Source organism: Danio aesculapii, chromosome 7 (assembly GCF_903798145.1).
Source record: "Danio aesculapii chromosome 7, fDanAes4.1, whole genome shotgun sequence".
Lineage (NCBI taxonomy): Eukaryota > Metazoa > Chordata > Actinopteri > Cypriniformes > Danionidae > Danio > Danio aesculapii.
This window is the reverse complement of record NC_079441.1, coordinates 26180113-26202959: the sequence shown is the minus strand read 5'-3', so window position 1 is coordinate 26202959 and position 22847 is coordinate 26180113. Positions and strand designations below refer to the sequence as shown.

At 35.9% G+C, this 22847-nt stretch overlaps 1 protein-coding gene across 1 annotated transcript; it reads right to left on the bottom strand.

Annotated features, from left to right (window-relative positions):
- Positions 1-647: 647 nt before the first annotated feature.
- On the bottom strand, positions 648-22765 carry copb1 (COPI coat complex subunit beta 1). The gene is made up of 22 exons (XM_056461464.1): positions 22667-22765; positions 21702-21846; positions 20504-20733; positions 20238-20407; positions 19695-19809; positions 19506-19598; positions 18288-18425; positions 18077-18196; positions 17891-17998; positions 15775-15921; positions 15449-15594; positions 15212-15308; positions 13238-13398; positions 11143-11263; positions 10829-11056; positions 10491-10670; positions 7764-7908; positions 7561-7680; positions 4272-4417; positions 4076-4165; positions 3821-3976; positions 648-994 (listed from the first exon to the last, which is right to left on the bottom strand). Exons 2-22 carry the CDS (start codon positions 21790-21792, stop codon positions 935-937), a joined length of 2862 nt encoding a protein of 953 aa, XP_056317439.1. The 5' UTR covers positions 21793-21846; positions 22667-22765; the 3' UTR covers positions 648-934.
- Positions 22766-22847: the final 82 nt, after the last annotated feature.

The following is a 22847-nucleotide window of genomic DNA, read 5'->3' as shown; positions in this document are numbered from 1 at the left end:
GATTTTTAAATTAATCCCCATCTTTGCATGACACATTGATATTACTGTACAGAATCTTTCAGCATGATCTTAAATGTCATGTAGGCATTTATTTCATGTATCACACATCACACAAATGAGAGGGTCTCATCACGTCACATCCTTTGGATTTTCCCAGCAAAAACACCCTTCAAAAAAAAATTATAATAAATAAATAGTCATCAGGCTTTCATAGATGAACTATGAAGAAAGAGAAGGAGGGTCTTTGTAATGTTTGTTATGAGCTAGAATTAAAATAAAAGAAATGTTAAGAATTCTCAAGTATAACCCCTTGAAAATTACTCACAAGCTAAAATCTATTAAGGCAAAGCCACGACCTTGACGCCTTTATCTTTAATATTCTTATACACCATTCAGACATGAAAGTTATGACCACAAGTCTTATGAGTAAGTCATCTAAGAGGCAGGAGACCAAAACAAAATTTTCCAGATTCCAGGAGATTTTCTTCAAGAGAACACATCCTTTGTTGTGTCAACTGTGGTTTGAGGGCAGGACTGTTCTCCACTTCTTACAAGCGACCCAATTCATAAAAACACCATCCGCTTAACAAGAGAATGACACACTATTCGTTTAAAGAGAGAATAAAAACACGTCTGTGGTGTGTATATTTATATATATGGTGTGCAATGTTTATTGAAACAGATTACAGATTAACAGGGACAATCCCTTTATGAGCAGTTAAGAAGAAGGGTGTTGGTAGAAAATGTCAAAATAATCCCCTTTCTACATTTTTTATGGGATTGAAGAGCTTAGATGTTGGCCACAGAGCACTGAATGTGTACGCAGTCTAGAGAGACACAAACAAGCAATAGAGAAAAGACAAGATATCGGAATAACCAGAGCGCTTATTAGGCAAATCTTGCTTTTTGCCTCGATGGCCTCAGTCTCTGACCCTTATGAGGCGGTTCTCTTCTGAGAAAGGTTGATCTTGTCACCCAGACTCAAAGCCATTCCCTATTGAATATAAAAAAAGAAAAGAAAACACAAAGATAAACTATTAAATCTATTATTAAAACAGAACTGCAAAATGTAAAATAAAATAAAAAATAAATAAATAAAAAAAGACATTTTAATTGACCATTAAAATGCAAAAGCCAGGCCATATATTTGGTTTTAATAATGCATTTTAATTTTGGATCATTTATCAGACCCTCCAGGATTTTGCAGGGATTTTGTAACTAATTACAGCCTAAAATGATTGGTTTTATAATGGCTTTCCTAAAAACTTATGCATTATTTGCGTCCATTCTTGAAAGACAAAGACACAAAGACATCCACTACCTGACAAAAGTCCTGTCACCTATCCAAGTTTTAGGAACAACAAATAATAACTTGACTTCTGTCGATCATTTGGTATCAGAAGTGGCTTATATGAAAGACAAAGGCCTCTAGATTAGGCTTATTTTACCTAAATAAAATATGATCATGCCTTGACTATTAATTATTTAATTAGGACAGTGAGGTCTGACTTTGCTTAGACAAAAGTCTTGTCATTTAACAGAAATAATCTACATTATAGTATATAAAGTCATGGTGCAGTGGAAAAACAATTAATATTGTGTATGACTCCCATGAGCTTGGAGGTCTGCATCCATACGTCTCTGGAATGACTCAAATAACTTATTAATAAAGTCATCTGGAATGGCAAAGAAAAAGTTCTTGCAGGACTCCCAGAGTTCATCAAGATTCTTAGGACTCATCTTCAATGCTTCCTCCATCTTACCCCAGACATGCTCAATAACGTTCATATCTGGTGACTGGGCTGGCCAATCCTGGAGCACCTTGACCTTCTTTGCTTTCAGAACCTGAAAGGGGGCTGGCGTGGAGGCTGACGTATGAGAAGGAGTGCATCCTGCTGAAGAATTTGCCCTCTCCTGTGGTTTGTAATGTAATGGACAGCATAAATGTCTTGATACCTCAGGCTGTTGATGTTGCCATCCACTCGGCAGATCTCTTGCACGCACCCATACTAAAATGTAACCATGATTTTTTCTTCACCAAACTTTTGAGAGAATCTTGGGTCAATGCGGGTTCCAATAGGTCTTCTGCAGTATTGGTGATGATCGGGATGCAGTTCAACAGATGATTTATCGGGGGAAAAAAAATAAAAAAAATCTACCTTCTGCCACTTTTCCAAATGATCAATTGGAAGTCATGGTAGTATTTGTTACAACTGGGATCAACAACAAGACTTTTGTCAGGCAGTGTATGTATGTATGTATATATATATATATATATATATATATATATATATATATATATATATATATATATATATATATATATATATATATATATATATATATATATATATATATATATATATATATATATATGTATATATATATATATATATATATATATATATATATATATATATATATATATATATATATATATATATATATATATATATATACTGTAATTAATTATATTATTTTATACTAAATGTCTGTTTATTTATGTAATACAACATTTAATTAAACTTACCTTTTGTTTAATTAAGTAATTATTTATTAGTTTTTATATTTTTTCCAAACTTTTGTGCTTTTTCCCCCCAAACATTTCCATTTCTATAGACTTACACTGACCCTCTGCATAAGCCTGAATGATGAGGTTCAAGCAAACAAAGATGATAGAAGTGTATTTGAAGTAACAACTAGGGCTGCAGGAAAAAAATAAAAAATAAATTGGATAGTGACATTTTATATTTCCCCAATAGATATTGCGAAATGAATACAGTTTCACAAAGTGATTTGAATAGCTCTATTTGACAGTCTAACTGTATTCAGGTACAGAAATTGAATAATCACAATGCAAAAAAAAAAGATTCTTGCATTTTTAATGCTTCGTCTTGTTTCTGGTCTCAAATTCTTAGATCAAGTAAAACATAGTTTTGTTTTCACCTTCAGAGGAAATAAGTCAAAATTAAGATGTTTTTCCCTTAAAACAAGCTAAATTATCTGCAAGTGAGGTAAGTAAAATTTAGTTTTTGCTTTGAAATGTAGATATTTGGACTAGAAACAAGACAAAAATTCTAAGTAAGAAAAAAAAACATTTTCTGTACACATGATTAAATAGAATTCATCTTCATTACACCTCTAAACATCATTTTTTGTGCCAAAATGTTTTAAACTCTCTTTAAATGCTCAGTCACAGGACTTAAAACCTACAAACGATAAACTTTCACTCTATTATGGCTAAACATAGCAGTAGCTCCTGGTCTACTATAATTCAGACTCAATATTGCAGATCTTGCGATGTGACTATTGCAGATGCGCATACTGCAATATCGTTGCAGAAACGATATATTGCGCAGCCCTGATAACAACGCATGAGATGATCAGAGCATTCTGCAAGAAACTCTGCAGACAATCTAGCCCATAATCATACTTTACATAAAAAGGTTGTCTGTTGTCTTTTACTAGCTCTAATATTAATTTCATTTTATGTCTCGGTAGGTGTTTGGAATTTTAAAAAATGTTGGTAAAACACATTTTTCTCAATGAGTCTGGGTTGAAAATTAAACAATAAGCAATTATACATCAGGCAGACCTGCAGTATGACTTTATGTCACTAATATGAAAGAGTGTTAAAAGAATATTGATAAAGAAAAGCATTGCAAATCAAGTTTTATGCATCAGAGCAGGCAAACTAAATCCATTATTGGAGTTATAAATCAGTATCCACGCCTGGAGATGCACACATGCTAATCCAGCATTTAGTGTTTACTGTAAAGAACTTAATGACTTAGAAAAGAGTTTGCATAGGCTTTCCCACCTGGCTTTTGGCCCGGATGCGAATATGGCCATTGACTGGTGCATCCACTCCCAAGTGGATTGGCTTCTCGATGCTAACGTTTGCAAGGGCGTCTTCTCCAAATATAGAGCGAGCATACAGATTTGCTGCCATGAAGCCGCAGATGCCAGACAGGGCCTGAAATTGCAAAAGAAAACCAAGAGACGTGATTATAAATAACATCATGAGGACATACAATAACATCATGAATATACACAAGTGTTTACAGTTTTGTACCTTCTCTGGGGTCAAGCACTTCATGTTGGTGGACTTTAGAATGTGCAAGAGATAATCGTTCAGATCTGTGATGTTGGTGTTGACGGTAACCTGTGTGGAAATAAAATGCAGAACAAATTCCAGACATTCCCGCTAAACAGAATGGAGATTAACGTAGCCATTATCTGCTAAGAATCCACCGGTCCTCTAGACTTGCCTTATTTTCCCACTCAAACTCAGCCCACATCTGTCTGAACTCGGCGTCCGTGCAGGAGGCCGGCTGAATGTAGTCCATGATGTCGATGTGAATGTCGCTTAGGACTACGCAGTTTCTGTCACTGGCTGCTCCCGATACGTCATAAACTGCAAAACACGTGCTTCTGATTAGTGAAGGGAAGATTTAACAATGAAAATAGCCCAGAGATAATTCCGCCAAAAAACAAATATTGAACATTTAACTGGCCATTGCTCATAATCAAGTAGTTCCTAACAATTAGGAGTTTATTTTATTCTGTTAAACAAAAAAGAAGATCACAAGTAGCCATTCTTATCCTTATCCCAACAAAGGGGGAGAAAATAAATAAATAAATAAATAAATTCGCTAACACTTTAGCTTAGGTACCAATGCCCACTATTACCTGGCCATTATTACAATATTTCAATTTAAATCAATTCAAGTTTATTTGTGTAGCGCTTCTCAATAATTATTGTTTTCAAAACAGCTTTATAAAAAGGGGCACATTATTGCATTACAATCAAACTCAGAAAAGTTAAGGTTATTAGTAGGGCCAGACAGAATCTACAGACATTTTTTGCTATTTCTGTGCAGAATATTGTAAACAATCTGCTGATTTATGTGGAATGATTTTGGGTGTATCGTAACTAAAAACAAAATATGTTAAATTAAAAATTATCCATTTTTTACATTTATTTAATGTTTACAAAATCCTATTAGATCCATAGATTTGGTCAACAAATCAAGTCTATCATATAATAGATCTACCATATGTTTACTAAAAGACAGAAAATAATACTGTACAAACTGTATTGCAAGTAAATCATGAACATTTTCATATTAGTCAGTAATATTACTGAAATTAACTTAAAAACTGAAACTGAACTATATAAATGGACTCAACGATGGCCTGAAAATCTGCAGATTTCTGCGCATGCAGATTTCGCGTGGGCCTAGTTATTAGTAACCACAACTTTAGTTACTAATAGGTTTAACAAATTAACTAGTATCTAACAGCTAACAGTAAAAGTTAACCTGCAGCATATAGCATATAGCTAACAAGCACAGTTAACCTGCAGTTATATAGTATATAGGTGATTTCTATGTATACAGGTTCAATGAAGTGTATTTGCGTTGATATTGGCTGTTTATAAGCATCTATAAAAGGATGGTCTTATTCTACCTCTATAATCAACACTTAAACCTAACTATCTTACAAACTATTAATAAGTAACTTACTAACTACAAAAAAACGAACTATTAACAAGCAAATTACTAGTTTTTGAGCTAAAAGTCTTAGTTAATTGTTTAATAAATGATCCAAATTGTGCAGATTCAAAATGGGGCAAAGCTACAAACACATAGCGGCTGATTCTGAACTGAACTTAAACTCTGAAAACTGGACTGACAGTTTCAATGTACTATAATCTACTATGTTAAACTGCTTTGACAGAATCTAATAGCAAAAGCGACATAGAAATAAAATAAAGATGATTGAAACCAGGACTTACACCATCTATGTGAAAAACTGAAAATGCCCAAAGAAGGTAATCATTTATAACACCTCTTAGGCCGCATTTACACTACCACTGTTCAAGTGACCCAATTCCGATTTCTTTTCTCCCATGTGGCACAGATCGCATATGGCCCATGTACGTGTAAGCAGGAACAAATCACATGGATTCCGATTTACTCAAATCAGATTCAGGCCTTGTTCATATGTGGAAATTTGTCCGATATGAATCGTATCTGTGTTCTCATGTCTGCAGTGTAAGCAGGTAGATCGGATTTTCACCTGTCAATGCGAGTTGCGCGTCATTAAAAACCGTAGCGAATGACGTCAAGTCTGACACTTTCTTTTCAGAACAGACTTCAGCAGAGTCCCAAACCTTAAATCTCATACACGAGGACTTAAACAGCTTTCATATTGTCATATAGAGTTAGGGCCAGACAGAATCTGCAGGCGTTTTTGCCATTTCTGCGGAGAATGTTGGTAAAAATCTGCAGATTTCTGCTAAATTATTTTGGGAGTATCATAACTAAAACCTTAATATATGAAAATAAAAATTATATCTTTTTAACTTTTATTTAATGTTAAAAATGCAAATCCAACTAGATTCACTTTATTTGGTAAACAAAGCAAGTCTCTCATATAATATCTCTACTAAAAGACAGAAAACATTACGTTACAAACTGTATTGTATATAAATCAGATGAACATTTTCATTTTAGTCAATAATATTACTGTAATTAATTAAAAAACTGAATAAATATAGATTTATAAACATTTATTCAATTAAATAAACAAAATTAATGATGGGCTAAAAATCTGAGGAAATCTGCGGAATTCTGCGCGCACAGATTCCGTGTGGGCCTACATATAGCACAGGTATTTAAGCATGTTAACGAGAGCTAGAGCGCGCAATGTCCGCCACGTAACCAATATAAACTAATATAAAACTAGTGCATACATCACGTGCATAAATCACACCATGGACATTACATTAAGATGCCCAAAGGTTTAAAAAAGCCTATATATCAAAAGAAGATGGACAAATGAGAACCTTTCTCTCACAAACCATAGTAAAACAGCTTGTCAATAGCTGCGAACAGATTACATACAGGAATAGAGAAAAGAACACTCTTTATTTATCAGCTGTTAGTCAGCTTTTTACCCTGGTCATTGCGCCTTTGCCGTGTGCTGTGTAAATGCAGACGATAGGATACGAGTCACTTTTAAAAGACGATTTAAGCAGGTCATCAAAAAAATAGGATACAGTTACAAGATCGGAATTGACCATCAGGATCTGCAGTGTAAATGCAGCCTTAGTCGCAAACATTATCTTCAGCAGATACAGTGAAAACTCTAATGGTGGACGTCTGCTTCTCACTCAGGGCTGTCTATGCTAATGAGGGTGAGATTGTCACTAATGTTTAGGGCTTTCTCCCTCTGATAATGGAAGAATGTCAAAGTGTTTCTGCAGACTTTTTTTTTTTTATTTTAAATCAAGTGTGATTATAAAAAATAGAATAATTTTTTTTTTTTTTACTATTAGAGACTGGCTATATTCACACACTGTTGTAAAATATCACCAAAAAATGCTTTCCAAGAGTTATTAAACTTTTATTACTCTTAAAAGTTATTAAGAGTTAAAACCAGTATCATTCTTCATAATATCTTCTTTTGTATTTAACATATAAATGAGGACTCAAACAGATTTGGAATGCGGGTAAATTATTTTTCTGTTTAAATAGAATGGTATCCACAAACCTATGTTTCCGAATATGATGCCGTTCTCTGTGGAAGCCACTTTCACATTGGCTTTAATGTTGGCAAAGTCGTGAGGAGCCAATGTAAGAGGAGATGGCTTCTCAACTAATTTAAGGTCACCTGCGGATTAAAAAAATGTTTAGTAAAACATGACCTGAAAACACAATTATTTCTTAGAAACTAATCTCATTAACGTCTCGTACCAAGTGTTGCCAGCTCCAAGGTGCAGTTCTGTAGGGTGTCGCTAGTCTGATTAACAACCAAGACGTCCAAAACGATGTCATACTGATTGACATGGACATAAGCTTCTGCGTACACTGGATCTGAGAAACCAGTCAACTGGGTGACCTGTAGGAATATAAAAGATGGTTCAATCTAGGATAATGGTTTTCAATGCTAATTGGATTGGTTAATTACAACAAGATTCTTTAAAAGCACTTTTGATAATAATATTGTGCAGCCATCAGAGGTCATAGAGCATTCTCTCAAAGAAATTGGTTAAAATTGGGATGGATAAATTCACCGGCCACAACTGCCCACATGTTTTGGTTCTGCCCAAATCTAGGGAGATTTTGGAAAGATATTTTTCAATGGTTTAGTTATATGTATGGTTTTCCTATTGAACCTGAACCCCTGTTGGCAATTTTTAGGACCAGCCCTGAAAAGGTGCTTAGGGATTAAGGAAGAAATATGTAGAGTAATTGCTTTTACCATGCTATTGGCAAGGCATTGAATTCTTCTCTATTGGAAAAAAAATCTGAGCCCCCAACACATAGAAGATGGATCAAAGATGCGATTTATTTTATTCAGCTTGAAAAAAAATCTAATTTACTCTGAGTTTTTATTTTAATTTTTTTTTTTGAAAAATAGTCTCCCTTTCTTACATATGTTGATAATTTACAAATCTTAGAGCAGCAGGATATTGAATCTCATACAATCACAAAGGATCCCCTTTTTTGCATTTTCCTTTTTTACATTGCTATGCATATGTGTGACGCTTAATTCCTTCCCTCTACAAAGCGAGGATTTACCATAGGTAACCTATTAGCCTATAAACAGAGAGAGACTTCAGATGTCATTGTGGACACTGGGGAGCCTTGAAGTCAATAAAAAGTCATGGTAATTTAACTGATTAGCAAAAACTATTTGTTCATATGGAAATATTTCACCGAGTTCCTGTACATGAGTGGGACATTCTTAAGACTATTGCCAGAAGTGATGCTTTAAAGGGATGGTTCGCCCAAACATTTCCTCACTATATACAAGGGCTGTGCAATTAATTGAAAATTCCGATTCGATTTCGGCTTCTACTGAAAACATTATTTGTGATAAAACGATTATTGCATCAGTTGTGCACATTTGTTGCTCTGCAAAGCTCAGTTTCACATGAGAATGACTAAAAGCATGTACTGTAATGTAAATTTTGCAGCACGGGATGTGCTTCATTCATTGATGTACATTCGAATCATTCATGCTGTTATGTGTATGCGCTCAGCTCAGCCTCAGAGAAGAGCAGAGCAAATTCATCTAAAGTCATCTTAATGAGAGCGCTTTAATGGTCAAATACATGCAAATTTGTGTCAAAACACGATTAAGTGATTATTCATATTAACGCTCATTTATGTAATAAACAAACGAGTTGAGAATCAAAAGACATGTGAAAGTTAAACCATAAATCAGATTGGTACTCCTCAATGTGACAGCGCACAATATTCCTGCTGCCGACTATTTTTATCATTAATCAAACAACAAAATCACTCACTGCTTTTGACTGAAGAACTTTTGTAGCTATAATTAAAGTTTTTTCTTACAATGAAGATGCTTAAAGCACAGTTTGTTTGATATTTTTATTCTATTGTATTTATTTCCCTTTTCTTATTTACAGGGAGGAAAATAACTGTTTATATACAGTCAGAATTATTAGCCCTCCAGAATTATTAGCGGACATTTTCGTCCCCATTTTCTGTTTAAGGAAAGAAGATTTTTTTTCAACCCATTTCTAAATATAACAGTTTTAATAACTCATTTCTAATAACTGATTTCTTTTATCTTTGCCATGATGACAGTACATAAAATTTGACTAGATATCTTTCTAGATTCAAGCATTCAGCTTAAAGTGACATTCAAAGGCTTAAATAGGGTAATTAGGCAAGTCATTGTATAACAGGGTTCATTCTGCTGTGGCGACCCCGCATTAATAAATGGACTAAGCCGAAAAGAAAATGAATGAATGATGAATGAATTGTATAACAGTAGCTTCTTCTGCAGACAATACAAAAAATATATTGCTTAACATATATTAAATAGGTTTCAAAATATTTAAACCTGCTTTTATTCTAACCAAAATAAAACAAATAAGACTTTCTCTAGAAGAAAAAATATAGGAAATACTGTGAAAAATTCCTGAATCTGTTAAACATCATTTGGAAAATATTTATTTAATATTTAAAAATTCACCGGAGGGCGAATAATATTGACTTCAACTGTATATTGTTTTGAATAATCGCGATTACAATTATGACCAAAATAATGTATGTACATTAATAATTATGATTTTTCCCATAATCGAGCAGCCCTACTATATACACACCCTCAAATGGTTCTAAAACTTTGAGTTTCTTTCTTCAATTAAACACAGAAGAAGATATTTTGAAGAAAGCTGAAACACTGACATCCATAGTAGGAAAAAAATACAATGAAAGTCAATGGTTACAGGTTTCCAGGTTGCTTCAAAATAACTGTTCAAAAAAAGATAGTCGAACAGTTTTGGGTGATCTATACCTTTAAGCGTTAAAATTTCCATCAGTTGAACAAATATGCCCTCTGGTGGTGAACCAACTAAATACAACAAACTTTTCAACTACATTTAGGCTCCAGCAAGCAGCCACCATCACAAAAACAGATTCAAACTGAAAAAATCTTCTAAACACCTTATTAAGTTTGGAGGCCAGCGGATCTGTGGCTTCTTTCCTCTGAGTATTGCCCATAGCGGCCAGCAGACTGAGCTGGAACTGGTCCTCTTTGGACGTCATCTCATTCTTAGCAGTTAACTGCATGAAGGAGATTGGATCGTCGGCCTGAACTGTCACATTACGCTTCTCAGACTCTTTCTGATAAAACAACAAGAACAGCAGAATTAATTATAACGGCCACAAGTGAAACAAGCAACAATCTGGTCATGACCTAACAAAAGAATTATATTTACATGGAGTTACCAGTAACAGAGCACATTATTCAGTCAGTAATCAACAAGCATTAGCAGGTTTACCTTCTGAGACAGTTTCTCCTCCTCCAGTCGAACAGCGAGCATATGGGACAGGGATCTGCGGCACTCTTTGTTGAAGATGTCGTTCATGAGAGGCGAGCACTCGGACAGGACCTTGAGACACAGTGAGATCCGGTCCACATCATCATCAGTGATGGGCTTCTTGGGTAGAGATGACTTGCCCAGATGGAGCACAGTGGCCATGATCAGCATGGCCTCTGCCACGAACGACTAAGAGTAGGAAAACATCCATTAGACCCGATTAATATGCTGACCAAGTGTTCATCAGAAGAGCAGTTATAAACATGCGAACTTACATTTTGTCTTTTTTTGTCTTCTGCAAGGGCAACGTAGCGCAGGGCCACTTTGGTGAGGGTGGTGGCCAGTGAGGCAGCAACATAAAAGTCTCCATCCATCAGGAAACCCCTCAGAGGAGGCCTGCAGAATAAAGGTACATGTTAAAGATGAATCAGTACAGGAGAGATGGTTTACAATTATTCCTTTAGCAGAGGCTTTCGTCCAAAGTAACTTAAATGGATAGTTCACCCAAAAATGAAACTTTACTCACCCTCATGTGGAAAAAAATAAAATGAATGAACTTTTTTCTGTTGAACACAAAAAAAAGATATTTCGAAGAAAGCTGAAGACCTGTAACCATTGACTTCCATAGTAGGTAAAACAAATAGTATACAGTCGAGGTTTACCAGTTTTTCCTCAAAATGTCTTTGTGTTCGACAGGAAAACAGTCAAGTGAAGGGCGAATAACACGCATCTTGGGTGAACTATACATTTAGGCCCAATCCCAATTCTATTTTTGTACCCATTCCCCTTGGCTCTTAAAAACGAGTGTGAAAGGGAAGGGCTTCAAAATTTACCCTAAGGAAATGGGACACCACTACAGCACCTGCACACGTCATCATACGTCACCGTGATCTCTTGCTTTATATTAAATCAGACGATGGCGACTGCTGTAGTTATTCTAGTTGTGTTATTTTTTGGTATTTATCTTCAGGAAATCACTGAAGGCATATATTATGTTATCATAATGTTATAATGTGGCAATAAGATCATAACTATACTGCGCATATACACAGCCATATTAATCTATGTAAACACACCAAAAACAACATTAACATTATAGCAGACACTGTAAAAGCTCATTCCCAGCCACTAGACTTTTCTGACAGAGTGTCATTGGGTGTCAGAATGTTGTGACACTGCTGTACAAGAGTTATTATTAGGGATTATAGATAGCGAAATTTAGCATTTTTTATTTTAGCGTTTTTTTTTATAAAAGCATGACGGTAAAACACGAACGCGGTCATAAATATATTAAAACTTAAAAATTCATAATAATGAAAAGAATAAAAATAACTAATTTGTTGCTCTCCTTACTTCCGGGTGCAGCGATACTGCCGTTGTAGTTGGTGTATTCTGGGAAATTGTCTTACCCCATTGTTTCGAGTGTGGTCCTGAAAAATCTTTGTTCAAAGGGGTATTTACCCCTTCCCCTTAGCCCTACGCCTTCAAGCTAAAGAGAACTGGGACACCCCTACCCCTTCACAGGAACACGCAAAACGAGGGGTAAGGGCTAAGGGAAAGGGCTAATTGGGATTGGGCCTTAAAGTGAGCATACACATTTTTGCTGTTGTTCAAACTCGTACGCTATTTTCCCCCATCAGTACCACATTATGCTCAGATGGTTGCGTTACATTTTATACCCTGCATGTGAAAAGAACTTACGGGCCAAGGGGTTTATGAGCTCTCAATCATTATTAAACATGTCTAAAAATGTTTGGGAGCTGTTGGATTGAATTTGTGAGGTCTGTGCGGTTGAACGAGCCGATTATGCATGACAGTTGTCAGAAATTAAAGTATACAGCAGACAAGGTTATAATTTACTTAGTAATCCACAAATCCGGGGTGACCAGGCGTGCTGGTTTCCCCAGTGCGAAAAAGAGAAACTGAATGTTTTGTGTACAATTACAGAGAAAGAGGCTCTTTAATCAATGTTTTCCTGTGTGATTGGTGCGGAATTTCATTTGATTGTTTCAAAATTTGCAGGGTCATAAATTTGTGTTGCAAATCATTGCATCCAAACTACTGTTGTTTTCATGAACTCACTCATGACGTGTGCATAGACATAAGGTCCTCTGACCATCCTTCACAAATGAGGATAATAGAACACTTCAAATCACAAGAGAACAGCATTAAATAGAGGGCATAATAAGTCAAAGTTAGTCTAGCACTACTTATTTGAGTGCTTGTATTAGAGTGTTTGTAGAAAAGTGTCTTGTGAATACAAAGAGAAAAGAGTGCATTTCCTACAGGTGATTTGTCCAGCCCACTCAACTGAACCACACTCAAAATTGCAAGTTTTAAGAAAGTGTCTGGTGCATATGGAATGATCACCTGTCCTCTTCTTTTTTGGATGGTCTGGAGGTGCTGAGGGCACTCTGGGTTACGTATGTGCCCATTTCTGTCACCAGTTTAGGAGCTGGAGTTGCAGTCACCTCCTCCTCAGGCTTCACCTCTCCAGCCTCCTTCTTCAACTCATTCTCAACAATTGGGATCTGAATGAGAAAAAAAAGTTTAGCTTTTTTTAATTGTTGTTTGAAAGAGAACTCATTATTAGTTTGAACTTGGCCTTATTTTAATCAGTTATTATTAAATACATATATTTTTGTTATCGCAACTGTTATTTGCAGCAGTACAGTAATGGTCAAAAGTAATGTCTGGCTAAAGAAAATGAACATGATTAAGACATTATGTTGATGTTATATGCATAGTGAAATAAAACCCATATTCTTGTTGTTTTTTTTCATATCATTTTGTCAGTTAAAGATTTGAAAAGAGTTTAGTGCTTGATTAAACCTGTGGCCCCTATGCCAGTAGTAGAAGTACTGGCAGTGTTTCCTCTAGGATTGTTTTCCAGCTGTGGCGGCAGGCCTTTTTTTACACAGATCTACCAACTACCTGTGGCGTTATTTCAATGACAAATGTCGTGAGCACAGTCGAGATCAAAAGTCGAGATCGCATTTATGTAATAACCTACAGCATGCGGATCTCTTTGCTTGAGCGCTGATTTCCTTTGCTCGTACACAAAACTTCTTGCACGCCCCCTCAAATAAGTCACTTTATGAGCGCGCAGATTTTCTTGTGCGCTCTCAAATAAACGCTGCTGAAGTGCGATTTAGTGAGTTTATGTCTTCATCATTTATTAGATTTGCTAGGAATATTTATGAATGTTTGCTGACCTCACGCATCATGCACCTGTCAGTCAGTCAGAAAGCACGTAACCTTAAAGGGTTTAACAAATGACGCAGAGCACTGCGGTTACAAAAAAGTTTGCGCTGTTATAATTCACTTACCTTTTAATACGTTTTGGTGCGATTATAACCCGCTATTAAAAAAATAAAATGTTTTGAAAGGAAAGCTGTATTGTAGCCGTGGCGGGATGAATTTTGGCGTGGCGCCCCGCCATGTAAGAATGAATGTAGCGGAAACCATGACTGGTATATTCTGAATTCACATTTTTTTTAAATAAATTTTCGTGACCGTTCAAGTAGTTTATGCCGACAGATTGACTTATTTTACAATGATCACAATGACAAAATAATACGGATTTAGATGCAAAAGCCTCAAAGTGCCATCTGATTTTTTTTATGAGCCTTTTTCTCAGCCTCCTGTGTATAGATTTAGTAATTTCAATTTAAGGGGAAGTTATAAGATTTTTTTATTGTCTTTAAAGTGAAATAGCTGAGCATAAACATAAGAGACTGTGAAAATTTTTTATTTTATGTAATGTGTATTTATATAGCGCAATTATTGTGTATGGCCATACACCCAAAGCGCTTCCCAATCATGAGGGGGGTCTCTCCACACCACCACCAGTGTGCAGGATCCACTTGAATGATGTGATGGCAGCTAAAAGACAACGGCACCATTGCGCTCACCATACACCAGCTACTTTTTAGAAAAAAATTGTTATAGACGGTACAGAGGATTTTGAATATGAACTTCATATCTACACAGATTTTAAAAGATTTACTCATATTAATCATAGATCTTTCCATAAATGTTTAGGGCATTATTAATTTACAATAATTTTCCAAGCCTGGAAATCCTAGTGTTTAAATTCCCAGATATACTCAGGACCAGACAGAATATTACAACTGTATCAAAAAGCAAGATATTTCCATCCTGATATAATTTATTCTGAGATCCTTTGACTTAATTTCATTCCACTTGAAACTTGTGTTGGTGTTCTCAAGGAATCATTTTTACACTTAAGCAGCCCAAAGTAATCCAGGTGGTTTTCCCAGAAAAGCATTAATTGCAACCCCATGACGCAACAAAAAAGATTTGCACCAATCCGCTACTAACCTCTCCTAAAGATCTGCGCACTTCCGTCATGACACTCTGGATGTCCTCTTTAGTGCTGCAATATTCACCCAAAATCCACAGAGCACCTCTATAAATCCTGCAACACAGAAGCCCTCATTACCTCACACAATCACATTTACAATACTGAAGACAAAGTACAACAGTATTAAGTTTCTATATTAATACACCAATGTAATTTGCCATATACAGATCATTTAACAAAGGAAAATCTCTCACTTGACCGTCTTTATGGCGTGGAAGACCTCCAGCATCTTCTCAATGATGAGGGGTCTCAGGTTGTCAAACCTCTGAATGGCCTCACGCACAAACTCCAGCACATCAGCCGCAGCCGCTTCATTAGTGTCACTCAGGAACTCCATCAGCTGCAGGACACACACAAAACACAAGCACTCAATTAAATAGTAATCGTAAGAAGATCTAATAAGCCTAGAAAGCAAAAAAAAAAACAGTAAACTTTAAACTGTTCAATTTAAATTTATTGCTAGCAATAATTGTTTTAAAATTGATTCCCTTTAAATATAGTGTCTTATACCATTACATACCACTGGGATGACATTGGCTGCCATGTCGGGAAAGCGAACACTACACGAGTGCAAAGTGCGAACCAGGAGCTGCCTGTACTTGTCTGTGTCTTCATGTTCTGTCACATTGTTGGTTTTGATGACCTCTTTCTTCAGCACAATAACCAGCTGGGGGGGAGAGACAAGAATTTAGGCATTGTTTGAGAAGTCTTTTTGGGGCTTAATACTGAAATAATTTCACCTTTGAATTTTTATACTTAGGTAATATAAATATAATAAAAAAGTAATTACAAACAAATAAGTAAAATTAGAGTCACCTGCAGTTGAAGAATGGATTGATACAGTACAAAATATATATGCCATGGAAAAACCTTTTTTTATTTAGAACACACACTGAATACGTTTTTCTAATTTGGAGTATATTTCACCAATATGCCTGGATTTCTCTTAAATAAATTAATATTATGTGTCTAAATATATATATATATTCTTATACATCTTCTTTAAAGGATTTGTATCTCCCGGTGTTTTACAGTTTATAGTTGTTGTTGTCTTTGTTAAAGGAAAGAAAATACAAAGCATATGCAAGATCTGTAAGTCTCTTTCTGTATGAGATATGTGTAAAGTTTTACATGTAAAAAAGCGCCATAAAACCCCCCTCTTTCAGTTCAAGTCTGCCTCAAAATCGTTTCCAAAAATGCATCATAATGGGCGTGGAGCGCTGCAACCAGAGGGAGGGGTAGCTGTGGCCAGCAGAGCAGGGAAGAAAGAGGGAAGCGAAAAACTGTTGTCCATTGACTCACAAAATGAGACAAAAACCATGAGGAGATCCATGATTTTATAGTTAACTAATTTAAAAGGCAAAGAAATAAAGTAATTGATTGTCCTGCTAATTTCATATACACATAACCACAATTTATAAAAGATAATCATGTTTATATAAACACTTTCAATGAGGAAGACTTCTCTCCTCCTCAATCCCGGGTCTGAATGCAGACACAGTGGATAGCAGTGCAGCAGGTCTCTTGGCCTGTCTTTTCCAACCATTAACCCTGCCGGTAATCTGGAGGATTTTAAACACGGGAGAACACAGCAGCACAGAAATAGGCGATGTGTCTAAATAGGAACAAACTCAGCTGATAAAAGACAAAGTCATCCATTCTCCAATTCTCGTACATCTCTCCCGACAGCTTGGCCCTGACAGCATTGTGGGAAAAAACATGCAACAAATCATGGAAACAAACATATGAATGGCTAAATACTGCGTGCCAGATGTGGAGTCCGCGGACGCAGTGTCACCCAGTAATTGGGTCTCAAAGCTTGCCAGGTCTGCCTTGCCTTCGGAAAGCACGTGCTCTCATGAATAATTATGAAGCAGGGTCTTCTCATAGGATAAGAACACTCAGCTATAAATAATAATGAGAAACCATCACATCATCACTCCACTAGCAGATTTGCACTACGTCACCGATTTTGATCTCGCACTAAATATTATTTTAACCGGGAAGATGAAATTAGCTGACAAAAGCTCAAAATGATGCAGTTTTCCCAACAATTAAAGCTGACAGGTGCTAACATTGTTTAAACTGATGCTCAACACACACAAATCTGTTAAAATCTCAAAAATCGAGGGTTTCTAGAACCTTTAAGTGCAAGTTATGCATGTATTCTTTTGGAAACTTAAAATAAAAAAAAATAAAACATTTTAAATTACAAAGGAATCCTAAAAAATTAAATGGAATTTGAAAATGAAATAAATATATATATATAAAATAAGGATTTCACTGTGCTGCACTGCACTACTTTTGTGCTCTTATAGTTCATTTTGCCCAAAATTTCTTTATTAGCATTTAACCTTTAACATTTTTAGCCTTTAGGATTTAGCCTTTAGAACAGGGGTGTCCAAACTCGGTCCTGAAGGGCCAGTGTCCTGCATAGTTTAGCTCCAGCTTCCTTCAACATGCTTCCTTCAACTAGTTTACCTAGAAGGAGCTTGATTAGCTGGTTCAGGTGTGTTTAATTCACTAAAACATGCAGACCATCAGCCCTCCAGGACCGAGTTTGGACACCCCTGCTTTAGAAGATGACCTAAATTGAAAACTGATCATATACATTAGTAATAGTTTGTGACACAAACCTCCTCCACATTGCGGGATGACACCAGGTCCAACGCCAACTGTAAAGTCTTCTTGCGCACTTCAAGGTCAGGAGTGGTCAAAACCCTCAAAATATCCATCACCAGGTCCTACGAGCAGAAGATGGTGACTGGTTTACAGACTTGTAAAATTAATGTCCTGTAAAGAGACGCTTAACTGATGTGTACCTGCAGCACACGCTCATGTGTCGGGTGTTCCTTCAGCTCAATCAGTCTGTCCAGAACAATGAGTTTAACGTTGTTGTCGCTCTCTTTAATGATCAGATCAATGTAGCACTGAGCAGCAGCCTAAAACAGAAAGCATCCAAATAACCTCATTCCATATTATCATAATGCAGAAAACAGTGTATAAGAAAACCCCTAGTGTTAGATGTTGTACCTTGATGGCGGTGGGTGCACTGGACAGAGTAACCAGAGTTCCAGCTGCTTCATATTTAACAGCAGGACTGGACGACTGCAGCAGATTGTAAATACAGCGGATGAAACGAGCTCGTTCTGAGGGGTTCGCATGGCAGACCTAAATAAAAAGAAGGATATAAAATAGACATGTGTAAGAATGTGTTCTAGACTGCTTGATAGTATGCAGAGTGGATAAAGGTGACTGAACATTGATATTATCATCATAACAGTGTTTCCTCTAGGATTTTTTCCAGCTGTGGCGGCAGACTCTGTTGGCCATTTTACACAGATCTACCAATTACATGTGGCGTTATTTCATTGACAAATGTCGTGAGTGCAGTATTAAGTCGAGATTGCATTCATGTAATAGCCTACGATCATGTCAATCTCTGTGCTCGAGCGCCGATTTCTTCTCCTCGTACAGAAAACTTCTTTCGCGCCCTCAGATATACGCTGCTCAAGTGCAGATTTTGTTGTGCGCTCTCAAATAAACGCTGCTGAAGTGTGATTTAGTGCATTTATGTAGCGAGTATGTCTCCAACATTTATTAGATTTGCTAGGAATATTTATGAATGTCTCCAACAATGATAAAGTCATTGTATGCAGAACCCCAGACCTTCATCTATAAATAAAATATAATTATGGAAACTGTGTTCATCATAACTGAAAGTTACATCGTGTTTGCTGGTCTCATGCAAACAAAGAATAAACAAAGAATGCACAGCACTACTATGATTACAGAAAAGTTTGCGCTTTTATAATTCACTTACCTTTTAATACGTTTTTGGTGCGATTAGAACTTGCCATTTCAAAAAAACGGCCGAATGTTTTGAATGAGAAGCTGTAATGTAGGCGTGGCGGGATGAATCTTGGTGTGGCGCCCCGCCACGGACAAATAAATGTAGCGGAAAACATGCATAACAATGTTACTATTGTTTGATATTTGTGGTTAGAGATTCGCAAAATACGTCAGTATATTTGGAATGAAACAAAAAAATAATAATCTGTACATACCAGATTGTACAGAAACAGTTTTTCTGAATTCTGAATTCTTAAGGAATTTCTTACAGTATTTCTTATAATATTTTTGTTCTGGAGAAAGTCTGATTTGTTTGATTTCAGCTACAAAAAAATATATATTTTCCTTACAAATTTGTTGTTGTGAAATGTTAGCTAATGTTATATCTGTAAAGCTCACCTTATAAATCAGTTCCACAATCACCAGCTGTAAAATATCGCCAAAAGTGTGCACTTGATCAATACAGGTGCTCAGGTAGTCCAGAGCTCGATCCTGCAAACATATATAATCAAAACAAATACTTAAATTTCATAAGATTCTTTCTGCTGCTCAAAGCACAATTTCCACAACTTCAGTCAGATTGTGTACCTGATCTGCGTGAATCAGCATCATAAACGCATTCCTCTTGCAGCTCGCATCTTTCTCATTAACAAGAAAGTCATGAATCAACTCAGGAGCGTCTGGGATCAAATGCTCAAAATTCCTAATGAAAGCATTAGAAAAAGAAATTAGAAAAATGCTTTGATTCTTGTTTCGTGCACATTCACAGACAGACAATTTCATTCTAGAGGTTATACAAAGTCAAAATGTAAGACCTTTTAAAGACTATTATTAATTAAACGTAAGATCTATATCACTTTCTTTGTCTCATTTGTAGTCTGAATACAGTCAATTATATTTGGAATTTTAAAAAGTATATAAAAATAGTTCACCACCACCATTATATATTTTTTTATCATAATTATTAAATGTAGCAGTTTTAAACATTAAAAAATGTTAAACATTTTTTTTAATGTATTGAAGACCCAGAACAACATGCTTCAGGAGATTTAATACATTTTAGGCCTTAAATTTTGATTTAAAAACTTAATTTTTTTGCTTTTTAAGAGCCTTAAAATTTCATCACCAGACCTGTAGATAGTGTAGATGGCCAGGACTGCATTGCGCCGTACATAGCTGTGACGATGTTCTAGACAGGCACGGATTGCTGGCATGAGGGGTTCCAGCAGCTCGGATTCCTTTAGCTTGCACAAGAAGCGCAGAGTGGAGCCACGGATGAACTCGTTGGGATGCTGGAGATCCTGAAGACACGTAACATATAACATATTTAGACAAAGACAATACACGCAAGTCTCTCACAAAAAGCAAAAGATGTATAAAAGTTGCATGTTTCATACCTTCCTGTAGGCATCGCAGACCAAGATCATCTCCTGAAGAAGTTTGCCATCAGGAGTGGTTTTGGGAACAATTTCCCAAAAAACTAGGAGTAGTTTCTTAATTGTGTGGTCTTGAAGAGGCAGAACGAAGCGGATGATGGTCATCAACAGGCCTGGAAGTTTCTCTCCATTCAGGATCATGATGATGACCTTCTTCAAAGCCTCTGTCTTAGCTTTGATTTCTCCCTTTTCTGTTTTGACAGAAATAAAAAAGCTGCACTTTAAGCCTCATATTTACTAATTAGGTTAGGGTCAGAACCCTTTTTAATTTTTAACTTAGCATAGTATCCTAGAATAAATATATATACAAACCACAGATCTTTCAACCATAACAATAATAACAAGAAACTTCTTTGTTTAACTAAATCTATGATACTGAAGATTCAGGTTTGCTATCACAGAAATAAATTATTTATTGATATATATATGTTTCTTTTTTAATATATGTTTTTGTATAATTTTGTTCTTTTTGGAAAAATAAACAAAACTATAAACACAACATGAAATGCCTGACACAAAACAAAAGTGCATATATAGAAATAGACATAGGGCTCACAAAATCTGGTAGCCCGACATCCCGGGGCTGTTTTTTCAGTCGGGCTATCTATGAGCAGAACCAGGTACGGTGTAGTTAGATTTTGGTAGCCCCGGGACATCAACCAGATTTGGCGAGCCCACAAAACATACAATATGGCAAGAGCAGTAAGAAGTCTGGTGAATGTCCATAAGGACATTATATCATTCCAAATCTCAAAATGTCAAATACAGCAAGGTTTATATTGTCCAAATATGGTGACCATAAATGTATCAGTTGTGGAGTGGCTAAGACATGTTTAAAGTTCCAGGGAAAAAGTCTGTTTGATAATTGAATGCCATCCTTTCATGGAAGGGGGTTTATCACTGACCAATGACATCAAAATGTTCTTCAAATATAAATATATATATATATATATATATATATATATATATATATATATTTTTTTTTTTTTTTTTTTTTTTTTTTTTAATATATTGTAGTAATATTGTTTGTAACAATACTGGATAATAATCAGTGCATTTTTGATCAAATAAATTCAGTCTTGGTAAGCATAAAACTACAAAGCAATCTTATAGACACCACACATTTGAACTCCAGCACATAAATACATTGGATTTTTACCTAAATCAGTTTTCAAGCTGACTTCCGATGGTGGTTCGGAGTCATTGGTGACATTAATGAGAGTGTAGCACACATTCTCTGCGGCTGTCATGATGTCAGCTCTTCTTCCCTTCAGGAGACTCCACTCAGAGAGAATACCTACGAGCTTTCATAAAACACAGTTACAATAAATCATTTTAACTCAATTATTACAACACAACATAGATTAAAATGTGACAGATCGAATGATGTCCTGTAATGTGTCAAGACTGCCTATATTATGCTTCTAATGGTTAATAAACATTTATACAGTACTACTTTGCCATCTGCGTGTCACAGCTGGTCACGTGATGTCAACTTGGTCATTTAAGGCAACGCTGTAACTAAAGCAACTGTAGTTATTTTACGTATTGTAGTATATGTGCTTTAGTGGGGTTACTGTAAGGGCCTTTAAGTGTTCTTTATTTGTATAAATGTATGCATTTTTAAACGATTGCTACATCCACGTCTACTAACGTTATATCAGTAACCTACTAAGAACAGCGTTGTACTGGAACATCAAAGTCAAAATATACATATAACCAATGCTGTCCATGATTTTAGTGTCAACACAAACATTTTCAAGTCTCACAGTCTGCGGCCGAACTGGGATTCAATGAATTAGCATCTAGGTTGATATCCTGGAACTAGCCGTGGCAGAAACCCAGTTATGGACATTATTGAGTATGAATTATAACCCCAGAGGTATTTAACATCAGCATAACTGCTATTTAATAATACGCCTTCATAAAATGTCCATGTCGTATCGTTTTATTACTGATTGCGTGAGCAGTCGACATCGCTTCTGCAGTAGCGGCTAGCAAGCTAACAGACTTCGATTAAAAATGAACAGAGACAACCGGTGATTCAGTGCTCGAGTTATCAAAAACTAACAACAAAATGTATTTTATTCTATGTGCATTCTGAGTAAACTTATCGTGCATTACCTTTCAAATAGGTGTCAGATCTCTGTCTTCTTCTGTATGCGCATCCGTGTCCGGCGAGATCCTGATCCTTCCGAATGACGTGGAACCTGACTGACTTGGCCACATCAATACTACAGCAAGTCAGGAGGATCAAACCTCTCTGCGCGTTTACGCAAACGCGAATGGTAGAAATTATGTTCAC

Coding starts and splice junctions, on each gene's coding strand:
- copb1 (XM_056461464.1), bottom strand. CDS start 21,792: ATGACAGCCGCAGAGAATGTGTGCTACACTCTCATTAATGTCACCAAT. Junction 7,681..7,763: donor CTTGGAGCTGGCAACACTTG/GTACGAGACGTT, acceptor TTTAATCCGCAG/GTGACCTTAAATTAGTTGAG. Junction 4,166..4,271: donor AGTTTGAGTGGGAAAATAAG/GCAAGTCTAGAG, acceptor ATTTCCACACAG/GTTACCGTCAACACCAACAT.